This window comes from Elephas maximus, chromosome 4, assembly GCF_024166365.1.
Source record: "Elephas maximus indicus isolate mEleMax1 chromosome 4, mEleMax1 primary haplotype, whole genome shotgun sequence".
NCBI lineage: Eukaryota > Metazoa > Chordata > Mammalia > Proboscidea > Elephantidae > Elephas > Elephas maximus.
In genome coordinates, this window is record NC_064822.1 from 66498996 (window position 1) to 66519854 (window position 20859).

Here is a 20859-nt window from a genome sequence, read left to right on the forward strand (position 1 = left end):
CTTACGAGGCACAGACGTTAACTTTGAGTTCAGGGTCCACAACTAAGACATTTTCTGGTGCATCCACAGTCATTTGAAATTTGGGTAACACTGTCAGTAAAAAGAAACAAAAATCTTACTGGGATGCATGCATTGATACAAAGCAACTGTGTTCCCTTTAACAAACCACATGTCTTTGCTTACATTTGCTGTTAATAAATAGTGTTAGGAGTACACTGCAGTACAGAAGAGCTAGATCTTGGAAATGGATAGAAGAATGCAGATTTGAATTCTAAATTCATAACTTCCCAGGTGTTGACCTTGAGAAAGTGTTTCTCAGTAACATCCTTAGAATGGGAATAATGCTGCCACAATAGAATGTTAATGAGAATTTTATGAGATAATATAAATGGAGCACCTCCTCACATAAATAATGGTAATTCCATGCCTTTTATAAAAAGTTTTTTGAAGCATAAATGTGGCATAAAGAGTTAACATCTCGGGAGCTATCATATAAACTGAATACCAAATGTCACAAAAGAAAGGTAGGCATAGGGATTCTAGATTAACAAGGAATTGCATAAGAATTGTGGGTTGAACTGGGGGATAACAATCAGAGTGGGTGGAGAATCTTGAAATAATAACAGAGATAAAGAGAGACGCAAGGAAGAGATACATATTTAACAATATATTGTTTAGTAATCGTGCCCTTGCAAAACTGGAGAGGTTTAATTATTTTTCTCACCAGTCATAGACAATATCTTCACAGCTATTATTTACCATATTCTTCCACAGAGAAGTACTCATATATTTTCTCTCCAGTGAGTGTCTCCACGTAGATATGATACCAGCCAAGTATAGGCTCCGAGATTAATGGGAAGGAGAGTTGCACGAGACCTCTAAAAGACTCCTCATTGTCCCACTGTTGTATTCTGTTGCCATGTGGATCCTGAGAATGAAGAAATTGTGTTTTTTTGCATGCTGATTTTTTTCATCTATCTGAAAATTTCAGCAAGGAGCTTCCCAGTTGTTGAGATTCTAACCTACTGGTTCAAACCTTGGGCGTGTCCTCTGATTCCCCAGGCAAAATTGATTTTTCTCCCATTTGGGTTCACATTGGTTGGATCCATATAGCCACATATTGTAGTACGTAGTATATTTTAGGGCAGTTATTTATTACCACTGTATTTTCTGTGCTAGCCCCTCGTTTCTTTAGGGTAAGCCATATTGTATACCGAATGCATAAAACAGTAACCTCACATTTGTGTGTAGTCAATAAACAAAAGTTAAATGGAATGAAATTGTACTTGTCTAATTGTCAGTTTTATTAACAAGAGAATGTTAATGTGAGTCATATAGGAAAAAAAAATGATTTCTAGCCTCTCGAGGATGACTACATGAAATAAATAATACTGTGACAATTTTCCTCTGTAAACTGAATTCTGATTTTGAGGTTGAGGAGATACCCAAAAGAAGAGAAAATAATACTTCAATTAGCAGTTATCTTACCTGAAGGGCAATCACTGGATACTGAAAGATAAAGAAAAATAATGTTAATCTATGAACTCAAGGTTTTCCTCTGAGTGAAGAGGTTAATTACAAATTTATTATTGCAAAAAAACCCCTAAAGAGATGGTTTTGGACAATCCAAAGAAATGTTGATTCTGACTGAAAGTCTGAATACCTATTGCTTATATGGAAAATTTTTGGCCTAGTTTTCAAGAACTTTCATTTACTTCTTACTCTTTCTTAACACACACCTGTAGGCTCAATAAGCAAGTGTCAGTTTGGTCCCTGAAACACTCCTTGTTCACTCCCATTTCTAGAATCTTGTCCAAGTTATTTCCCTCCCCTTAGAATGCCCTCTCTTTTACCCTCCAGTTACTTTAGCTTACTCCTCTTCAAGGTTTTTAATACATTACTTATTGCTCTCCTTTTTGATCCATGATTTTCACTGTACTCCTGTATCATTTATGGTTTGTGCTACCCAATCAAGGGATGATTATATTGCACCTCCCTGCTGTGTTGTTTATTTTTGTCTTCCCAACAAAGTTTCAAGTATACTGAGGGCAAGGTTTAAATATCATATGCTTTCCTTCACATTACCTAGCAGACATAGTCAGTGGCTCCCCAAAACCTAGATTTAAACATTTTGAAAATAATCCCTGCTTAGTTAAAGGTGGAAACCCTGGTGGCATAGTGGTTAAGAGCTATGGCTACTAACCAAAAAAAAAGAAAAAAGGTCAGCAGTTCAAATCCAGCAGGTGCTCCTTGGAATCCCTATATGGGGCAGTTCTACTCTGTACTTTAGGGCCACTATGAGTTCAACTCGACGGCAATGAGTTTTTACAGTAAGGTAACGGTTTAAGCAAAGAAAATGAAACAAAAAAACTTTCAGGTCAATGAGAACTGGAGGCTGAAGCAGGAAGTAATAGGCTTCTAGACCTGCCATTGTGGTCCATTTGGGAAACTGGGTAAATCTAGCTCTGTTGCTGGTGGAAGATACCCAATCGGCTTTCCCAGAAGGGCGTTCATTCACAGGCAGGCATAGGATGCAAGGCAGTAGGACCAGGTATTCAGCTCAAGCCTCATGTGAACAGGCTGATTAGAAATTAAAAAATGGCCACCTAGCATCCTTTGCCCATTCCTTAAGCTTCTAATTGCTCCTTTCTGCTAACTGCAGTGTTCGTTCACTGATAAAATACACACATACAAATGGACAACTGCCCTAAAGCAAGTCAAAAAGGCAGGAAGGGACAGGAAAACTGGACAAATGGACACAGGGAAACTGGGGTGGAAAGAGAGAGTGCTTTCACATTGTGGGGATTGCAACCAATGCCGTAAAACAACATGTGTATAAATTTTTGAATGAGAAACTAATTAGAACTGTAAATTTTCACCTAAAGCACAATAAAAGATAAATAAAATGAATGACATGGAAAAAAAAAAACACACATACATGGATGAGATCAGAATTAATAACCCTTGTCCAGAATTCTTAGAGCTGAAAAATACAGCAGCTGAGCTGGGGTCCCTACCTGTTATTTTAAATTCACGAAATTGTATCTCCTTGGTGAAGTATTTATTGGGTTAGTACTGAAGAGAACTACTGTATTAACTCAAGCATTGAGAAAGGTAGAGATCTTCATTCTTGATTTTCTCCAAAAACAAGGATTTGGCTTAAGTAATTTATGACTCTGTAGCTAAATCTTGTATATCCAGTCAACAAGCAAGAAAATACCTCCTCTATGTTCCCCTTTTGTTGCTGGGTTCATGTTATCTCTCTCTGAAAGTAGAGATAGTTTCAGATCTTAGGATAAGTTAAAGAAAAGATCTAAAACTTCTTGATACAAATGAAACCCTCTGAACAAAGAGAATGTCTGAATATGTTATAAGACACTGAATTAAGGCAGAAAGAAATGATAGAACCATGAAAGAAAGGAAAGCTCTAAGACATGGGCAGATGAAAGTAGGTATGTATTTTATATCTTGGCTCGTTGATAAAGAAGAGTTGCGTCGTTAGTATGCTTTGTTCATGCAGTCAAATTTACCTTGAATCCTCAGCTCTCACAGAAGGCCGGCCATACAATGAATCAATTTTTTTCTATGTTATGCTGAAATAGCTGCACACTTTAGATGTGTTGCCCTTGAAATATGTAACTATGTTATCTTCTAGTTTCCACCGTTTTTGAAAACACCAACTCAACTTCGATCTTTGTACATAAGCAGATGCAGTTTTCTGTGCCACGGAAGCTTCTCCCCAGAAACATTTTGTATAAATGATCATCTTATCTATGAGCCACATTTAAAGGAATGAATGCTTCATTAATACTGTTATGCATGGCAAATGCAGTCATTACTAAAGCTGGGAATTGGATAATCGTATCTGGCTTTATTGACAATAAAAATAACCAACGATGGGAAAAAAACTAACATGGGAATTGTGATGACATTGCAGCCCCTTTGATTTTCAAGAACCCTGCTCTTCCCATGGTCCAACCAACCAAGAATGATTGCCAAAGGGTTACATTAGAATGCTTGCAGCTTTGATTAAATAGAGGAGATGTAGTCTTAGAAATAAGAGAAGCTTCCACCTTGAACTAAGAACAGAAAACACATGCTATCCTAAAGAAGCTATTTCAGACTGAAGTTACTAAATGGATCTTTAGATCTGTTCTGGAAATTAAAATTAAGCAACAATCCAACAAATGTAAAGTAGCTAAAGAAGATGGCAAAAGGAGATGGGCTAAAAGTGATGATGCCTTGAGTATGTAAGGATGAGGGATGACTTGGAGGATGGAGAATCATCAGCACAACTTCTATAAGCTTAACAAGCTTCTATGTAGCTCTGCGTTCAGCTGACCAGTTGATATATTAAAAAAAAAAAATTTTTTTTTTAAGGCCACATAAAACAGTTCTAACATATTTGATTCTAAATTACATGAAATGAAACATGCCAGGTATCTTATCATAGAGGCTTCAGTCACTCCTCAGTCATGATTCTTTGTCTTTGTCCATTTTCATGATTCTTTCCCTTGTTCTCAGATCCCTTCTAGATGGATTGTACTCTCCTGTTGAAACACTGTCTTAGACTATCAACATATTTTTTTCTCTGTTTAGTCCCTGAACTGCAGAGCATTAGCCATAAAAGGACTCCTCTGTACTTCTTCAAGGCCAGGTCATTTTCTCTAGTGGGAAAAAATGCTCCCCACTCTTACCATTCTACTATAAATAAAGAGTAATTTCTGAAGAAATTGGAAGACACCCTGAAACACATCACCTATCACTTTATTCTTTTCTCTAAACACAAACTGCTCATTTATGACTAACTGTAATTTAAGTTTTTTCACTTTAGGGCAGCAATCCTTCCTTCCGGTTTTACTCACCATGACTCACTATGTTTATTACGTAGTTTAGCAAGCCTGGATTATTGCTATTCCCAAAGTCCTCTTGACTCCCCACTACCATTCCTTCACTAACAACCCCCCTCTGCTTATACAGTAAAACTTGTGAAAGCTGAAACCTGTGTAAGGCGGAAACCTGTCAGAGAAGGGAAAAAACTCAAATATTATTCACTAAAAGGAGAGATAGGAGAGTGGTAAGACTGCGCCCTGTCAAAGGCAGAAAACTTGCGAGACCCTGAAAAACAAGGCAGTCCCGTCAAGTTCCAGCTGTCACAGGTTTCAGTGTAATACTGTCCTATCCCTAATTTAGGGAGTCCCTGGTTGGTGCAAAAAGTTAAGTGCTGAACTACTAGCCTAAAGGTTGGTGGGTCAAACTCACCCAGAGGTGCCTTGGAAGACAGGCCTGGTGATCTGCTTTCAAAAGATCACAGCCTTGAAACTCCTATGGAGCAGTTCTACTCTGCACAATGGGATCTCCATGAGTCAGAATCGACTCGGCAACAACTAACAACAACAACCCAAAAAACAAAACAAAACCCGTTACCGCCGAGTCAATTCCAACTCATAGCGACCCTCTGCATCTAACAGCTTGTACCTCTGAACTTTGAGAGGCCTTCTCTTGGGCCTTTTGGCAAGTTCCCGGGGAATTACTTGAACTTTGGGGGCTGCCCATAGCCAATGACTGCCTAGTGCTGGAGAATGAGTCTAGCTCCCTTTCCTACAAGTAGGACAAACTCTGAAGTGTATTTTATCCTGTGGCGCTTCCTGCCAGATTAGGTTGAAGTTGCAACTTTGCTTAAAATCAATTGCACACTTGCTTGGCTTCTTCTCCTTTCCTGTTCTGCTTTCCCCACTCTCGTATTGGTTTCTCCTTGGAGCACTTTCTAAATAAATTACTTGTTCATTTTTCCATCTCAGGATCTGATTCTGGGGAGCCTGACCTAAGATAATACCTCTCCTGATAACTCCAATACGAAGCAGTCATAATACTTTTATTTATTCATTCATTTATTCATTTGTTCACTCATTCATTTACTCATCCTATAATATTAAGACCCTACCACGTGCCAGATGCTACTCTTTTAAATGTTGAGAATACAGTGTTGTGTTTTATGTATATGCTTCTATGGTCACTTTTACTATGGCCATTTATATACTTCTCTATTCCAACATACTTTGGGAGCAGAAGGCTGTCTTCTCTATCTGGCTCTCACATTGCCTAGCACAGTGCTTTATAAGTAGTAGGGGTCCTGTAAATTCCATATCTTAATGTACTTGGGAAATACATTTAATTTTGTTGACCAAACAGAGAGAAAGAGGAAGAAGGGGAAAAGGAAAGACTTAGATTTAGTGAGGAGCACAGTGGGTCATAAGGTCGTTAGGAACACAACCAATAACTTGCCTCATTTTTACTGATTAATTTTAAGACATAAGAAATGTATAAATACCTAGGTATACGTACATTCCAGTTACAACTTACCTTTTGCTCAACGGGCTTCAGAAGATTATTCAGAGACACAATTCGAAACCTCACTGAAGAAGGAAATAAAGATGATGAAAATAAGATGTTTATCCTTTGCGTCATCACAGTCTTCATACTAAATTGATTAACTTAGATAAATCAGAAAGGGTTGGGATATTGCTCTCTGTGATGAGTAGATACAGAAATATATTTTCATAGACTTTATCTTTCAGGGAAGTTTTAGGTTTACAGAAATTGTGCAGAAAGTACAGAGAGTTCCCATACACCTCCCTCCCCCCATGCACTGTTTCTCCTATTATCTTATATTCCTGTGGTCATTTATCATAATCGATGAACCAATATTGATTCATCAGTATTAACTAAACTTCATAGTTCACATTAGGGTTTGTTCACTCTGTGTTGTACAGTCACATGGCTTTTGACAAATGCATAATGTCATGTGTCCACCATTACTGTACCATATGGAACAGTTTCACTGTCTTAAAAATGCCCTGTACTCCATCTATTCATCCCTCGTCACCTCCTCCTGCACACCTGGAAACCACTGATATTTTCACTCTTCGTACAGTTTTGCCTTTTACAGAATATTATATAGTTGGAATCATATAATATGTAGCTTTTTCAGGCTGGCTTCTTTCACTCAGTAATACCCATTTAAAGTTCCTCCGTGCCTTTTTGTAGCTTGATAGCCCTTCTCTTTTTATCACTCCATTCAGTATATGAATGTACCACAGTTTGCTTATCCATTCACCTACTGAATGACATCTTAGTTTTTTCCAGTTTTTGGCAATTATGAATAAAGCTTCTATAAGCATTCATGTGCAGGTTTTTATGTGGACATACCTTTTCATCTCATTTGGGTAAATACTTAGGAGCACGATTGCTGGATAATATGGTAAGTCTATGTTTAACTTTGTGAGAAACTGCCAGAATGTCTTCCAAAGTGGGTGTACTAACTTTACGTTCCCACCAGTAGAGATCTTGTCGCTCCACATCTTACCAGCATTTGGTTACACAGGTGTTTTATGTAACATATACTAGATATTGGGCTAGTATGTTGAACTTGGTTAATTATACTGCCAACAAGAAAGAGTTCAGTAAAAAACCTCCTGTCTTTTTTGTAGTCTGGCTCCTCTTTCTCTTTCTCTTTGTATGCATCATCATAAAACATGCTTAAGCTGGATAATTACTTAATCAAAGAAGCAAAAGACAGAGGAAGTAGGTAAAATAATTCAATTCTTAGTACACTTAATCATAGAAATTTTGTGCATACTTATTTTAATACATACCTTTTCTGTCTGGCTCTCATCAACCAGCTCCCTTTACCCTCTTAATCTATAGTGTAAGCCTTCAAGGTCATCTGTTTTCTCTCTCACTTATGTCCTATTCCCAAGTGATTCTCAGCCTGATGCCCTTTATTAAACCCTTGCCATTGTGCCATCAATAACATTTACTCTTTTTTGAAGATATTTCCCTATGCTCCTATTTTTCTCATAGAACACTTTCTTTTTTGTGTGCTGAGATTACCTCTTTCCCTCTGGATCTCTACAATGGAGAACTCTCATCTTCCACATGGCTATAAAAAAAGAAGAAACTTCATTCTGAATTCATAGCTCCAACTAAATATTTTTTTCCTTGTCTTTAATTCAAAAGGGAGAAATTATTATTTTAGAGTCATTAGTTTTAAGACTTCTTTTTATTCCTGTTGATGTCATCTAGTCAATTTTTGTTGTTGACCTACTTGCATTATATATAGAATTTCACTTGGCTAGTAGTCTTCCTTTCCACCAACTAAGCTTTCATGAACAATTCTGACATATGCTTGTTCCATGTAATGGAATGCTTTAGTTTTCTTTTTGGGAAAAAATGAAGATTCATGTCAAAATCTATGTCTGTTATCATACCAGAGCTACTACACTTTGGGAAAAAAAAAATCACTCAATGATGATACAACTCTTGTTTGTTATCTGTTGATATATTCTTAGAGGCTCTTTAAATGCATTTTCAGACTCATTTAGAGTTCTATCTCTTTAACCATATTTTTCCAGGCTATTGACCCTCTCTTGGTTCAATTAATTTAATTACACATTTATTTAAAAAATTTTAATTGATATATATATAGAGAGAGAGAGAGTGTAAAACCTGAGAAACCCAGAACCTGTGTAAAGGGGGAACCTGCCACAGAAGGAAAACTCAAATAAAAGGAGTGATAGAAAAGTGGTAAGATTGCACCCTATCAAAAGCAAGAAAACGTGCAATACCCAGAAAAGTGAGGCAGTCTCATTGCTTTCCAGCTCTCACAGGTTTCACTATATATGTGTGTCTGTGTACATGTGTGGATATAAAATGCTGAAAATAAAAGAAAAACACGGTCTTAGGTTATTATGGAACTGTCATGGTCTGGCTAAGAAGTGGGGTCTCATCAAATTGCATGGTTTTAAATATGACCTCTATGTTGTTGACTGTGAGAAAAAAACTGAATTTGGCCTTTGTCCTTGATGCCTGAGAGATAACCCTTGGGATTTCCCAAGTAATTAAGGTGCTTTTATTATCTAAAACCTCCAGAAAACACTTGAGGATTTGAACAAATGAGTGGCGGTGGGCCATGCCACAAAGACCACCTGGTCAGCAACCTCAGGAAAGGATGGGAGGCATGATTTAGTTAATTATATATGTTCAGTGAGGCCCCAATTATGACTTTACAATGAGGTCAGATAAAGGCCCTGAACATGGAACTTCCATGAGCTTCCTGGTTGGTGAGAATATCTTCTCTTGGGAGGGTTGCATGTCTTTGGCAAAGTAAAAGCTTCATGCCAGGATGCCTTCCAGACTGCACCCTATGCCTGTTTTCATTTGTAACCTTTTTTGGTTGTAATAAATCTGTATTTATAAGTATGGTATACTCTCCATGAAGTTCTGTGAGTTGTTCCAGTGAATTAATCAAACCCAGAGAGGCAGTGAGAGCCAACAGGGGCTGATGTCTGCCTATTTGGCAGTTAACAGGACTGTGCCCTTTTAATTTGTGAGCTCCAACCCAGCTCTGGGTGGTTAGGGTTGGAGGGAGAATGCTACTTGGGTGGATGATGGTGAAGATAGAGAAGTGGGAAGGTGAGGACTAGATCATCTCCACACTTTGGGGACTGGATTCATGCTGATCTTTACCACACAGTTGGCAATGAAGGTGAGATTTACTCACTTCGCCCATTAGTGCAATGACTCCCCAAATTCACGCCTCTAGACCTTTCTTCTTACTTTAGGGCTCATGAGTCCTACTTTCTACTTGACATATTTGCCTAGATGTTTAAAAGACATCTCAAACTTAGTATGCCTAAAAAAGAACTTTTGGTTTCCTCCCTCAAAGCTGCTCTTGCTCTACTCGTCCCCATTTTAGTAGTGGCAATTATGCCATTGCAGTTGTTCAAGTCACAATCCTTGGAATTCTTCTAATTTTCTCTCTTTATCTTACACTCGACTTCAAAACATACCTTCAAAATATATCCAGAATGCAACCTCTTCTCACTGCCTTCACCTCATTATCTTGTTTTAAACTACCACTGTCTCCTGCCTATATTATTGCAAAGGCCTTCCTACCTTCCAAATTGCTCCCAGCTCCCCAATTGTTTACCTCTTCTACTTCAAAATCTTCAATAGCTCTCCATTTTATTCAGAGTCAAATTTGAAGAACTTTACCATGGCCCATTAAGCCTTACATAATCTGCTACATCTACACGCATTCACTCAACCTCTCTCACCTATCTCCTACTTCTCTCTCTCTCATTACTCAATCAATACTTTCAATCTTGCAGTTCCTAGAACTTGTCAAGCCCTGTCTTAGGGCATTTTCACCTGATATTTTTCCTGCCTAGAATGATTTTCCCCACCCATGGCTCCCACCCTCATTTCAATCAGGTCTCTGCTCAAATATCTTCTTTAATTCCTTTAATACTTTCTTTAATTCTTTAACAACTGGAACTTGCTTTGCTGAAGGCTGTGTGTATTGGTTCCCTTATCCCTCTTTACTCTGAATGACCTCCTGTATATCCCCAGCGACACATTTCTTTTACAACCTGAAGAATTAATCACTTTCTTCTCTGTCTTTCCATGGTACTTTGTCCAGGCTTATATACTTTCTATTTCTTATTCATTTTTTTATTGATTCAATATATCAGATTACCCAGCACACAAGTGTTCAATAAAAGTTTGTTGATTGATTATTTCAACCACAGTAAACATGAAGATTCTACCAGGTATTTTACTGCCACATCATCCACTGTTGATCTGAAGGACAGATTTTTATGACACTGAGAAAAATATTTTTGTAATGTGAAATAGTATGGATGATATCTAAATTTTATTGCAAGTAGTATAAATAGTATAGACACAATATTCTTTTTCAAGGAAGTGAGCATGCTATTGCTTTCTCTGGGTTAGTAGCTAAATTCAGATAAACTCTCTTTCCCAATTCTATGACATTTAAGAGGTTTGTATTAGGAGTTTAATACAACTTTCACATTTTTAGTGAACTTTTTTTTTTTAATAGAGTCATTATAAATTTTACCAATAGGTATGGATTTCCAGAGTAAAAACTAAATTTTGAGTTTAAAGTTTGAATAAAGTATCTCATTGTCATAAATCTTGTGTTCTGAAAGGAATAAATACTTTAAACAAATGCAGTGAAACTCTCACTATAGAATTTCAGGAACCAAGAAGTAGATGATGGTGATTATTTTATGGGAGGGGCTTCTTGCAATCTGAAATTACACTAGGTAAAACTTACTCCAAATTTGTTAAGTCCTGCCCTGTGGTCATTGCTTGTAAAATGGTAGGGAAATAATTAGCCTAACCTACCCTTGTTTCTGATCTCTGATTTAAATTTCATTGTTTTCTTTTTCTTTGATCTTGGACAAGTGTGGACAGAAGTGATGACAACACTCAAGAAGAGCCAGTCAAACAAGTATCTGGCTTTCAAGCATTCACATAACTCTAGTCAAACCTGGCCTTCAAAGTTTATTAATTGCAGACGTAGGATGCTTCTCTTCTATGCATGATAAAAGCAAAATATAAATCTGGAATACACGAAGCCAAAAAATTTATCTAGATAGATTATGGATCCTCTCTTGAGAGTATTAAGTGTCTAAATCTGCAATAACTTAGCCATCGATACCTTCCTGTAGACTTTTTAGCTTCATTTGAGTCATAGCTCTTGTAATTTTTCAGAAAGAGGAGGAGAGATTTCAAAATGCAAATGGTGGTCACATATGAAGCTACAGCAGTCTAAATGTCCTTTGAGGTTTTAGCATAAAGTCATAGTTAATAACTAAATATACTTAAAAATAAAAGGAGCAAGAACCTGGATAAACCATGAATATTTGCAGCACTATAGCCAAATACTAATCAATTTTTTGAAAATTGAATATCCTTCAATTATATAAGATTGAGTATTCATCTTCCATGCTACACTGTAGCCATTTATCTCCTCATCAGGCTCTTTACAGGAAAGCAGAGGAGATGAGAAATAAAGAAACTCATTATAATTTTTATGTTTCTGTATCATTCATACCAAGCCCTGCCTTCTCTGGGTCTTCTTAGCATGAATCCTAGAAACCTTCCAATTTTTATCCTCAGCTCTATTTCTTGAAATATTCCTCATCAGGAAAGAAAGCTTAGCCTATTAGATACATCCGGAATTTGTTTTACCAGTTAAGACTTGGCATTTGGTATAGATTGGTTGGGTGAAATTAGGCATTCTCCTGTGTCAACCACATATAATCCTCCTCTCCTTGAGTGATTCTGCCCCAAACAGAAACTCATAATCTTTGCTCAGCAGTTGTTGAATCAGGCCCCAAATTTAGAACTGAGCTGTGCCTTGGTTTTCTTGTCTAGTCATTCACTTCCCCCTGGTACCTCATTACAAATCTGAATGTCTACTTTCATGACTGCCGTAAAGTAAAGGAGTAAGACAGGGGACAAGGGACAAAGAATGAAAAGGTAGGAGGAAAGAAATATACATATAGTACATTTTTTCCAACTCCAGCCCATCTTTGCCTTCTCTTTCGGTTTGTGTCATTCTGAAATCACAGCATGTTTGTGCCTAAGCGCCTCTAGTTATAATAATGCCCAGCTCACTTATACCTGCTTCCCTTGTCAAGTGCTAGCCAGTAAGCCAGTCTGCAGAAACTCACTTTTTTTTTGTTTTTTCCTTATCAGGGTTTCTTAAAGTGTGTCTGCTGAACATTGGCATCAGAACCAGCTGTGAAAATTATTTTTTTATGTACTTATCCTTGGTACTCGTCCTAAATAGGACTTTTAACCAGCTTTCTAAGTAATTATTTTTGCTCACTGAGGTTTGAAGACCACTGTTAGTAGTTTCCCAAGTATTTGTGATATTGGATGGAAATAACTGTATAGAAATAGTTATAAAAAAATAAGTATTTGGCTTTAAAGAGTCTCCATTGCTTTTAAACATACATTCTCATTCATGCTTCAGAATTATAGCTAGTAATTCTAGAAGAATATTTGGAAAGAACAAGTATGATCCAGGGGACACTAACTGATATGCTATTATATTTCTCAGTGTTTGCTCAGGCAGCTAAAATGCTTTGAAGATGATACAGTATAAATATTAAAAACAGTTTCAGCTTAAATGAAGAAATAAATTCATAAATGGACTTACATGAGGATAGCTTTATGTATGCTTTCATTAAATTTTAAGTGTATGAGTGTTTGGAATATTTTCAAAATGCATCTCAAAAGTAAAATATAGAATCATACACTATTTTGCATATAAATAAATCAACCTGAATATGCCGGTCAGTTTACCACTTTTTATATTGCTTCTGTTGCTAGGAATCTCTGAACAGAATTGCAAGTTCAATGAAAGAAATCAGTCATGTCATCAATTAAAAGGAGTAGTACTTTTTATTTTGTTAATTTTTTTCAAAAGAGCCCTATTCGAATAGTAGGAGTACAGAAAGACATTCCACTAGATATTTTTTTCTCCTCAATTTTCATGCACACTATCTTTGGAAACCCTGGTGGCAGTAGTGGTTAAGTGCTACAGCTGCTAACCAAAAGGTCGGCAGTTCAAATCCATCAGGCGCTCCTTGGAAACTCTACAGGGCAGTTCTACTCTGACCTATAGGGTTGCTATGAGTCAGAATCGACTCGACGGCAACAGGTTGGGTTTTTGGTTTTTAGTATCATTGTTCAAGCATTTTGCACTATTTATCAAAAGTACTGCAAAGAATCATTACAGTAATGAGTTCAGAAATTCCCTTCAGTGACATATATACCAAATCAAAAACCAAACTCGTTGCCATCGAGTCAATTCTGACTCATAGCGACCCTATAGGACAGGGTAGAACTTGTCACATAGAATTTCCAAGGAACACCTGGTGGATTTGAACTGCCGACCTTTTGCTTAACAACCATAGCTCTTAACCACTATGCCACCAGGGTTTCTACAACACATATAGATTGGTCTGAATAATCTTCCTCAGACTGTTTTCCTCATGGTATACTCCCCCAAATCTATAGTGACTCCGAAGGACATTACTTAATTTCGTGAAAAAGGCTCTTTAGCCCCATATCCAAGGCTCTCCTTTAACTACTTCATTCATTTCAACTTGCTTTCCTCCCTTCCATTTTTTTCTTTATTTCGAATATCCATTTCTCATTTTAAGGCATGGCTTTTGAATTCATTCTACTCCTGTGTTTTCTCACGTGTCATTCATTTCATCAGAAGTGTCTTTCTTTTGACTGTAGTAACTCGAGTTCATCAATTCCTTCCTGACCCAGTGGTGAGACGAGGGTTTTCAGCTTAGGTAATTCAATGTCATGCTGATCATTCTATCACAGGGCATTCTCTAGTCACTAGGAATATCTCTTAACATGTCCTTGACATGCTCTGCCACTGTCTTACCTTTAATTAACTATAAACTCATAAATTTGCTTAAGATACAACTTAGTGATTCCCAAACCTGAATACTATTAAAACCACCTAGGGGAGAGGTCTTTAAAAACACAGTTTCCAAGGCTTCCCACTCCTCAGACGTACTGAAACTAAATTTCTGGCCTTGAAACTATATAGTCTGTATTTTTATTTTCTATTTTAAATTTGCTGAGCTTGTATTGTATACTATTAATTTAAATATTCTTTTTTTTATAAATTGTGTTAACTGAGGGTAATGTAGTTTAGTTAGATACACTTACCACTTTGTCCAGGTTTGTAAATCGGTTTATCTGTGTGTACCATGATCACATTTTCATTGGCTTGGATTGCCACGGATCTTCTCTCTTGCAGGTTGAGAGTAGATCCCTTAGCAGAGAACATAATGAAAGCCACTGGGTCAGGTTTGGCCTTAGGAACCTAGGAAGCAAACAAAACACTTTAAGGGACTGGTGTTTTGTCAAGAAATCCTTACCACTGTGTGTTGGCATTTCTAAACGTTTCAGTCCATAACTTGTCATATTTATGTCTTGAATGGCCAATCTTATTTCTTTCTCTTGCTTTTTCACTTTTTTTTTTTATTGTATATTACCCTTTTTAACTAATTCTCTTTCACATATCTTAAACCTTTCCTTCTCTGAACAGCTGTCTTTCTCTTTATATACCTTATTCCCTTCAACAAATTTCTGTCATAAAATCAAACAGTTTGGCTCATCTTGTCATGACCATATAAAACATACTTACACTATCACAAACTGAGGAGTGCATTATCCTTTTAAAAATTAAAAGCAGTTTACACACACAGTAGAATAGTCTGATCCCGGGCCCTAGAAAGTCAAGGACCTGCAATATTCTTTTCCAAATAAAGCAGAATGAAGTAGTTCACCTCAAAGTTGACGCATTTGAAGAAATTCTCTCCCGTAACATGCTCTTCAAATATTATCAGCTGGACCTCCTCATAGTTGATGGAGACAGTCAAAACAACCGTTTCAGTAAGGTTAAAAAGCTGGACACAAATTTTCTCTGAAGAGCCTTCTTGTAGAACAGAAGGGACCAACAGAACGTATTGTCTATAAAAATTAAGTGAGAGCATTAAAAATCAAAGTGTCAAAGAAATGTTTCGTTATTTAGCAATTGTTTTGTTACAGAAAGGACCTTGGAGTTTAAGAAAAATGTATTTAAAAATGTATCTAAAGTCTAAATCTGAGGGCATGGAATGTGGCCTCTAAATTGAATTTTGTAGACACAATGAGGAAAATCTCAATTACAAAGCAGTAATTAATTTAAGTCATTAGTTCTATAATGGTTAGCATTGTCTGTCTCCTCACACAACGCTTTTACCCCTGAATTGATGCTGCACATTACATTTTATGTTTGCCTACTATTTTTACGGCTGCTAAAAGGTCAGCAGTTTGAATCCACCAGGTGCTCCTTGGAAACTCTATGGGGCAGCTCTACGGTGTCCTATAGGGTCGCTATGAGTTGGAATCGACTCGACAGCAGTGGGTTGGGGATGGTTTTTACTATTTTTCCAGCTTCTTTCTCCACTGGCAACCTGACGCCTCTTCTCAGCATAACTCTTAGTCAGCATTCTAGATATCTACTGGGCAGAGATGAAGGCTGACATTCAAATTTGGAATTCACTGTACGAATTAAAAATTTTAGAGTATATTGTGAAATGGTAATATCTAAAATCAAATTACCACAATAAAATAAAAATAGGTGATGAAAATTAGATGTTTCACCACCAATCTCTATTTGGTATTATTGTGAAATGGTAATATCTAAAATCAAATTACCACAATAAAATAAAAATAGGTGATGAAAATTAGATATTTCACCACCAATCTCTATTTGGCTTCTACCAATAAAACCCTATATAGTCACTTACACATTAGTAGATTGAGCAAGAGACAGATGAAAGAGAAAAACACCCAGAAGTATTCTCATCCACATGGTGATCCAAATAGATGAAGAAGCAGCCAACACAGCTCCCTTCAATCCAGGTACAGGTCAGTGTCCTGGGAGCAGAACCATTCTCACTGGCCAGGAATGCCAACTGTGAAGCTATATATACACGCCAGAGGTTTTGCCAGGATTTCTGAGTCATTATTAAAACGTAGAACATGGAACTTAATTGGATACATTCTCTGAATTTCAGTCACCTCCCAGTACCAGTACCCACATGTGTTACTTGTCATTAGGTGTGTCATTTGAATATCACCATCTCATTTGTGAAAAATCTTGCGTTGGCATTTTCCAAACTTAACACACCTGCCAGTGACTCTTTCCAAGCACAAATGAAACCTCATTTCAATAATTTCGATTGCTACAAATGAATTGTATCTTACTACACCATCGTTTCCTAGTTAAGAGTCAGTTCTGTTAAAAGTGCAATAACCATTCCTGGTTGGCGATAGTTCCATATAGTTATTATGTTGGCAGCACTTTAAAAATAATGATAGAAAAAGACCTAAGGAAACTCAGACAGATTTTTAAAAATTCAAATATTATCACATACTTTGGTGATTCATGTTGTATTTTCCATACGATATATAATTGCATACCAAATATGTGCCTGAGAATATTCTAAATCAAGTGAAAATAACCCCAGATTTCAAGTATTTAATATAGTACTGAAGATAAGAAAAATAAAGATCACTAACAATATTAACCATTTACTCCTCCAAATGGTTTACAGCTAGGAGCAAGGTACATAATAAAGTGAAGCTTATTTATTAATTTATTTAGCAAGAAAAGCTGTCATTTGCAAGTTATCCTTAGATGTTTACCTTGAAATGGAAACAGAAATTCCCCTATGTAAACCTACAGCAAGACTAGCACACAGTCCTCCTGAGAAAAAAATGTAACAACCCTTCTTTAGTCAGTTTTTGTTACCGCCTGTGTTACTCACCTCCCCCATTACTTTTCAAAAATTGCACCCTTTTGTATGGAACCCTGGCAGCACAGTGTTTGAGAGATCTGCTGCTAACCAAAAGGTCAGCAGCTCAAATCCACCAGCAGCTCCTTGGAAACTCTGTGGGGCAGTTCTACGCTGTCCTAGAGGGTCACCGTGAGTCAGAATTGACTTGATGGCAGCAGCTTTGGGTTTTTTTGGTATTCCTGGATAAGAGCTCAGGAAAGTGGTGGAGCAATTTGCCTTAGAAGCTTAAGAGGACTTCTGGGAGAGAAAAGAAACCCCCGTAACAGTCACAGTTAAGGAAACTTTTTGAGATGAATCTGAGTGGATTCAGGTTAGCTTGATGAAGACCTAGTTGTCCATGAAATAAATGTATGCTTGCCGGGAAGTTCACTGAAGGTTTTTTTGGCATCGCATTTTCCTTTTTCAAGAATATAGTCAAGTATTTTGTAGTTATTTTGCCTCTAGGGTTTTGGCTAAATAAAAAGCTCTTGGAAGACAACCTCATGATTGTTGTAATTTCATTATATATCACAAAGTAGTCTCCGACTGGCTACTGCCTCTTATATTGCCCTTTTTCTGAAAACAGCAGGGGATCTATTTTTATACTGCCAATAGCGCAACTCTTTTTCCCTAAAAATGTGAACTGATTATATCATGTCCTCCTTAAAAACTCTTAAAACTAAAAAAACCAAGCCTGCTGCCATCCATTCCAATTCACAGGAACCCTCCAGGATAGAGTAGAACTGCCCCATAGGGTTTCTAAGGAGCAGCTGGTGGATTGGAACCGCCCACCTTTTAGTTAGCAGCCAAGCTCTTAACCACTGCGCCACTAGGGCTCCCAAGGAAACCCTAGTGGTGTGGTGGTTAAAAGTTTGGCTGCTAACCAAGAGGTTGGTAGTTTGAATCCACCAGGTGCTCCTTGGAAACCCTATGGAGCTGTTCTACCCTGTCCTATAAAAAAAAAAAACCCAAACCCACTGCCGTCCAGTCCATTCCGACTCATAGCGACCCTACAGAACAGAGTAGAACTGCCCCGTAGAGCTTCCAAGGAGCGCCTGGCGGATTTGAACTGCCAAACCTCTTGGTTAGTAGCCGTAGCACTTAACCACTACGCCACCAGGGTTTCCCTCCCTGTCATTATAAGTTAGAAATACTCTTTAGCAGTCCACAATTACCTACTGGAAAAATCTCTAATTCTTCAGCAAGTTTTTAAAGAAAATTCTTACCCATCTTTCCAATTTTAGTGCTCACGTTTCTCCACAGACACTGTGCTTTCTGTAATGAAAAAGCTAGCAATTTACTACAAGTGCCTCACTCTTTCGTCTCTCCATGTATATCAATGTGTTGAATCCTCTGGCTAGAATGTGTCTCTTCATGACTTACTTTCTGTCGGGTATATATCTCCTCCTAATCTTTCTTCCTGATTCAGCTCAAACTTTCATAAATTCCCAGATGAAATTGATGGCTGCTACTTTAAACCAAAACCAAAACAAAAACAAACCCAGTGCCCTTGAGTCGATTCCGACTCATAGCGACCCTATACGACAAAGTAGAACTGCCCCGTAGAGTTTCCAGGGAGCGCCTGCCAGATTCGAACTGCTGAGCCTTTGGTTAGCACTTAACCACTAGGCCACCAGGGTTTCCTAAGCTCCCATAACTTAGGTATGTATCTCTATTAGAAATTATCATATTATACTGTAATTATTTTTACGTTATGTCTGCTACTTGGCTATGAGAATTTTGAAGGCATGGACTAGGCAGGTGTTTTAATCATATTTCGCTTTCCAGTTGCTGGAGTATTGTAGTCCCTTAGTTAATGCTAATGTCATTTCAAATATTTAATAAGTGCAATCACCTCTTAAATCACTTATAAATTTTAATTAATCTCAGACTTTCTGTAGGTTCTTGCCTTTATGGGCAACTAACTATATATTTTTTTTAACTGGAGAAGTTTACTCTCCATCAAGAAAAGGGGCTTCTTCCCATTTTCTGAACTCATCTCATGGTGGATTTGAAGCAAGTATTCTTGGTCCCCAGACTTTTACAACAAAAATCCATTTATTGGGGTGCTATATTTCTGTCCAAGGATAAGACATTGGTTTTCGATGTAGAAAGAAGCAAAGGCATCTTTCTGTTAGTATCTTCCATTGGGCTCCCAGTGCTGCACATTCCAGAGAATTAAAAAGGATTAAAGCCAGTCATCACCTGACATCTAGGAGTGGTCAGCTTAATGAGACCTTAGCTTTTATTTTTTTTTCTTACTGTATTTTTACCTACCCTTTTCTAAAAACACAGCCTGGCATTGTGTGCTTCTTTACCTCCAAGGTTCTGGTCATGTCTAAAGAAAATTGGTACCACTAATCTAACACTATTGACTTGATGTGTTTAATCCATTATTTCTTCTTTATATCACCAGTGGGAAATAGTTTCTTATAAAAAGTAACAACAAAACCTACCTATCTTTGTATTTGTCCATTACTGATTCGTTGGAGTTGCTTTGGCTCTTGCCATAATGCTCACTCCAAGATACAATCAAAAAAGGCAACTAAATACTTGGAGAAAACATATATATGCTTGCATTTTGAAAGTTTTTATTAATTAAAATGGAGAATGTAAATCAAATACTTTGTAAGAATTTAATAACACACTACATTCTGGAAGCCCAAATCTAACATCATAATAGGAAAGTTAATATGAGAAATTTCAAAAAACACAAGTTAATTTCTACAAATATTTAAATTTGTTGAGTAGGAAGAGGAACTTGTAGAATATGACTCTTTCAAAAGGTGAACTGAATTTATATTTACATACACATGCAATCTGGTCTATCTGATTTGGTGGAGACTGTCATAATTACTAAATATTTTAATGCATACCCCTCTGATAAATTAATATATATCTACCTTTGAGGTCACCACATTGACTTGCCTGCATGAAAATCCTCTAGATTATCAATGTGCCCCTAAAATTTAGAGCATCTACTTTTACAACTTTCTGTTTGGGACTCATGTTTGGAATTATGGTTTATTTTCTGTTTTATAGAATTATAATACTTATGAAATGATTTTCCTAATATTATTAATATCTACCTCTGATTGTAATTCAGTTGCATCTGACTGAGCTGAGACTATGACTGATCATTGCTTTGAGATAGATACGTCCATCTCCAAAATGAATTTTGTATACTATGCATTATATCGGAAACCCCGGTGGCATAGTGGTTAAGTGCTGCGGCTGCTAACCAAAGGCTCAGCAGTTCAAATCTGCCAGGCGCTCCTTGGAAACTCTACGGGACAGTTCTCCTCTGTCCTGTAGGGTCATTATGAGTTGGAATTGACTTGACAGCAGTGGGTTTGGTTTTTTTGGTTATGCTTTTATATATATATACACACATGTATTTATATAATATTCCACACACACCCTCTAAACTTTGTTAATGTCATCTAGCTATTTCAATGCGGTAGCAAAGATAGAAAAATGTATGTACAAATACTGTACAGAGGCATACTCAAGTTTTTTAGGATAAACCTAATGACTAAGAATGTTATTTCCATAAAGAATGCAGACTGGTGATTTCTAATTCTCAGCTCATCGCACGGGAAAATCCCTTCCACTGTGGGAA

The 20859-nt window shown here is 37.1% G+C and overlaps 1 protein-coding gene across 1 annotated transcript in view; it reads right to left on the bottom strand.

Moving 5' to 3' along the window:
- The window catches only part of LOC126076244 (ovostatin homolog 2-like), a 31638-nt gene extending 15308 nt beyond the window's left edge, over positions 1 to 16330 (bottom strand). The window contains exons 1-7 of the mRNA XM_049884820.1: positions 16206 to 16330; positions 15201 to 15384; positions 14578 to 14734; positions 6364 to 6416; positions 1489 to 1509; positions 760 to 928; positions 6 to 90 (exon numbers count right to left, since the gene is read on the bottom strand). Coding sequence (XP_049740777.1) covers positions 6 to 90; positions 760 to 928; positions 1489 to 1509; positions 6364 to 6416; positions 14578 to 14734; positions 15201 to 15384; positions 16206 to 16270 — 734 coding nt within the window. The 5' untranslated portion in view covers positions 16271 to 16330. The remainder of the gene's footprint in view (positions 1 to 5; positions 91 to 759; positions 929 to 1488; positions 1510 to 6363; positions 6417 to 14577; positions 14735 to 15200; positions 15385 to 16205) is intronic.
- Positions 16331 to 20859: the final 4529 nt, after the last annotated feature.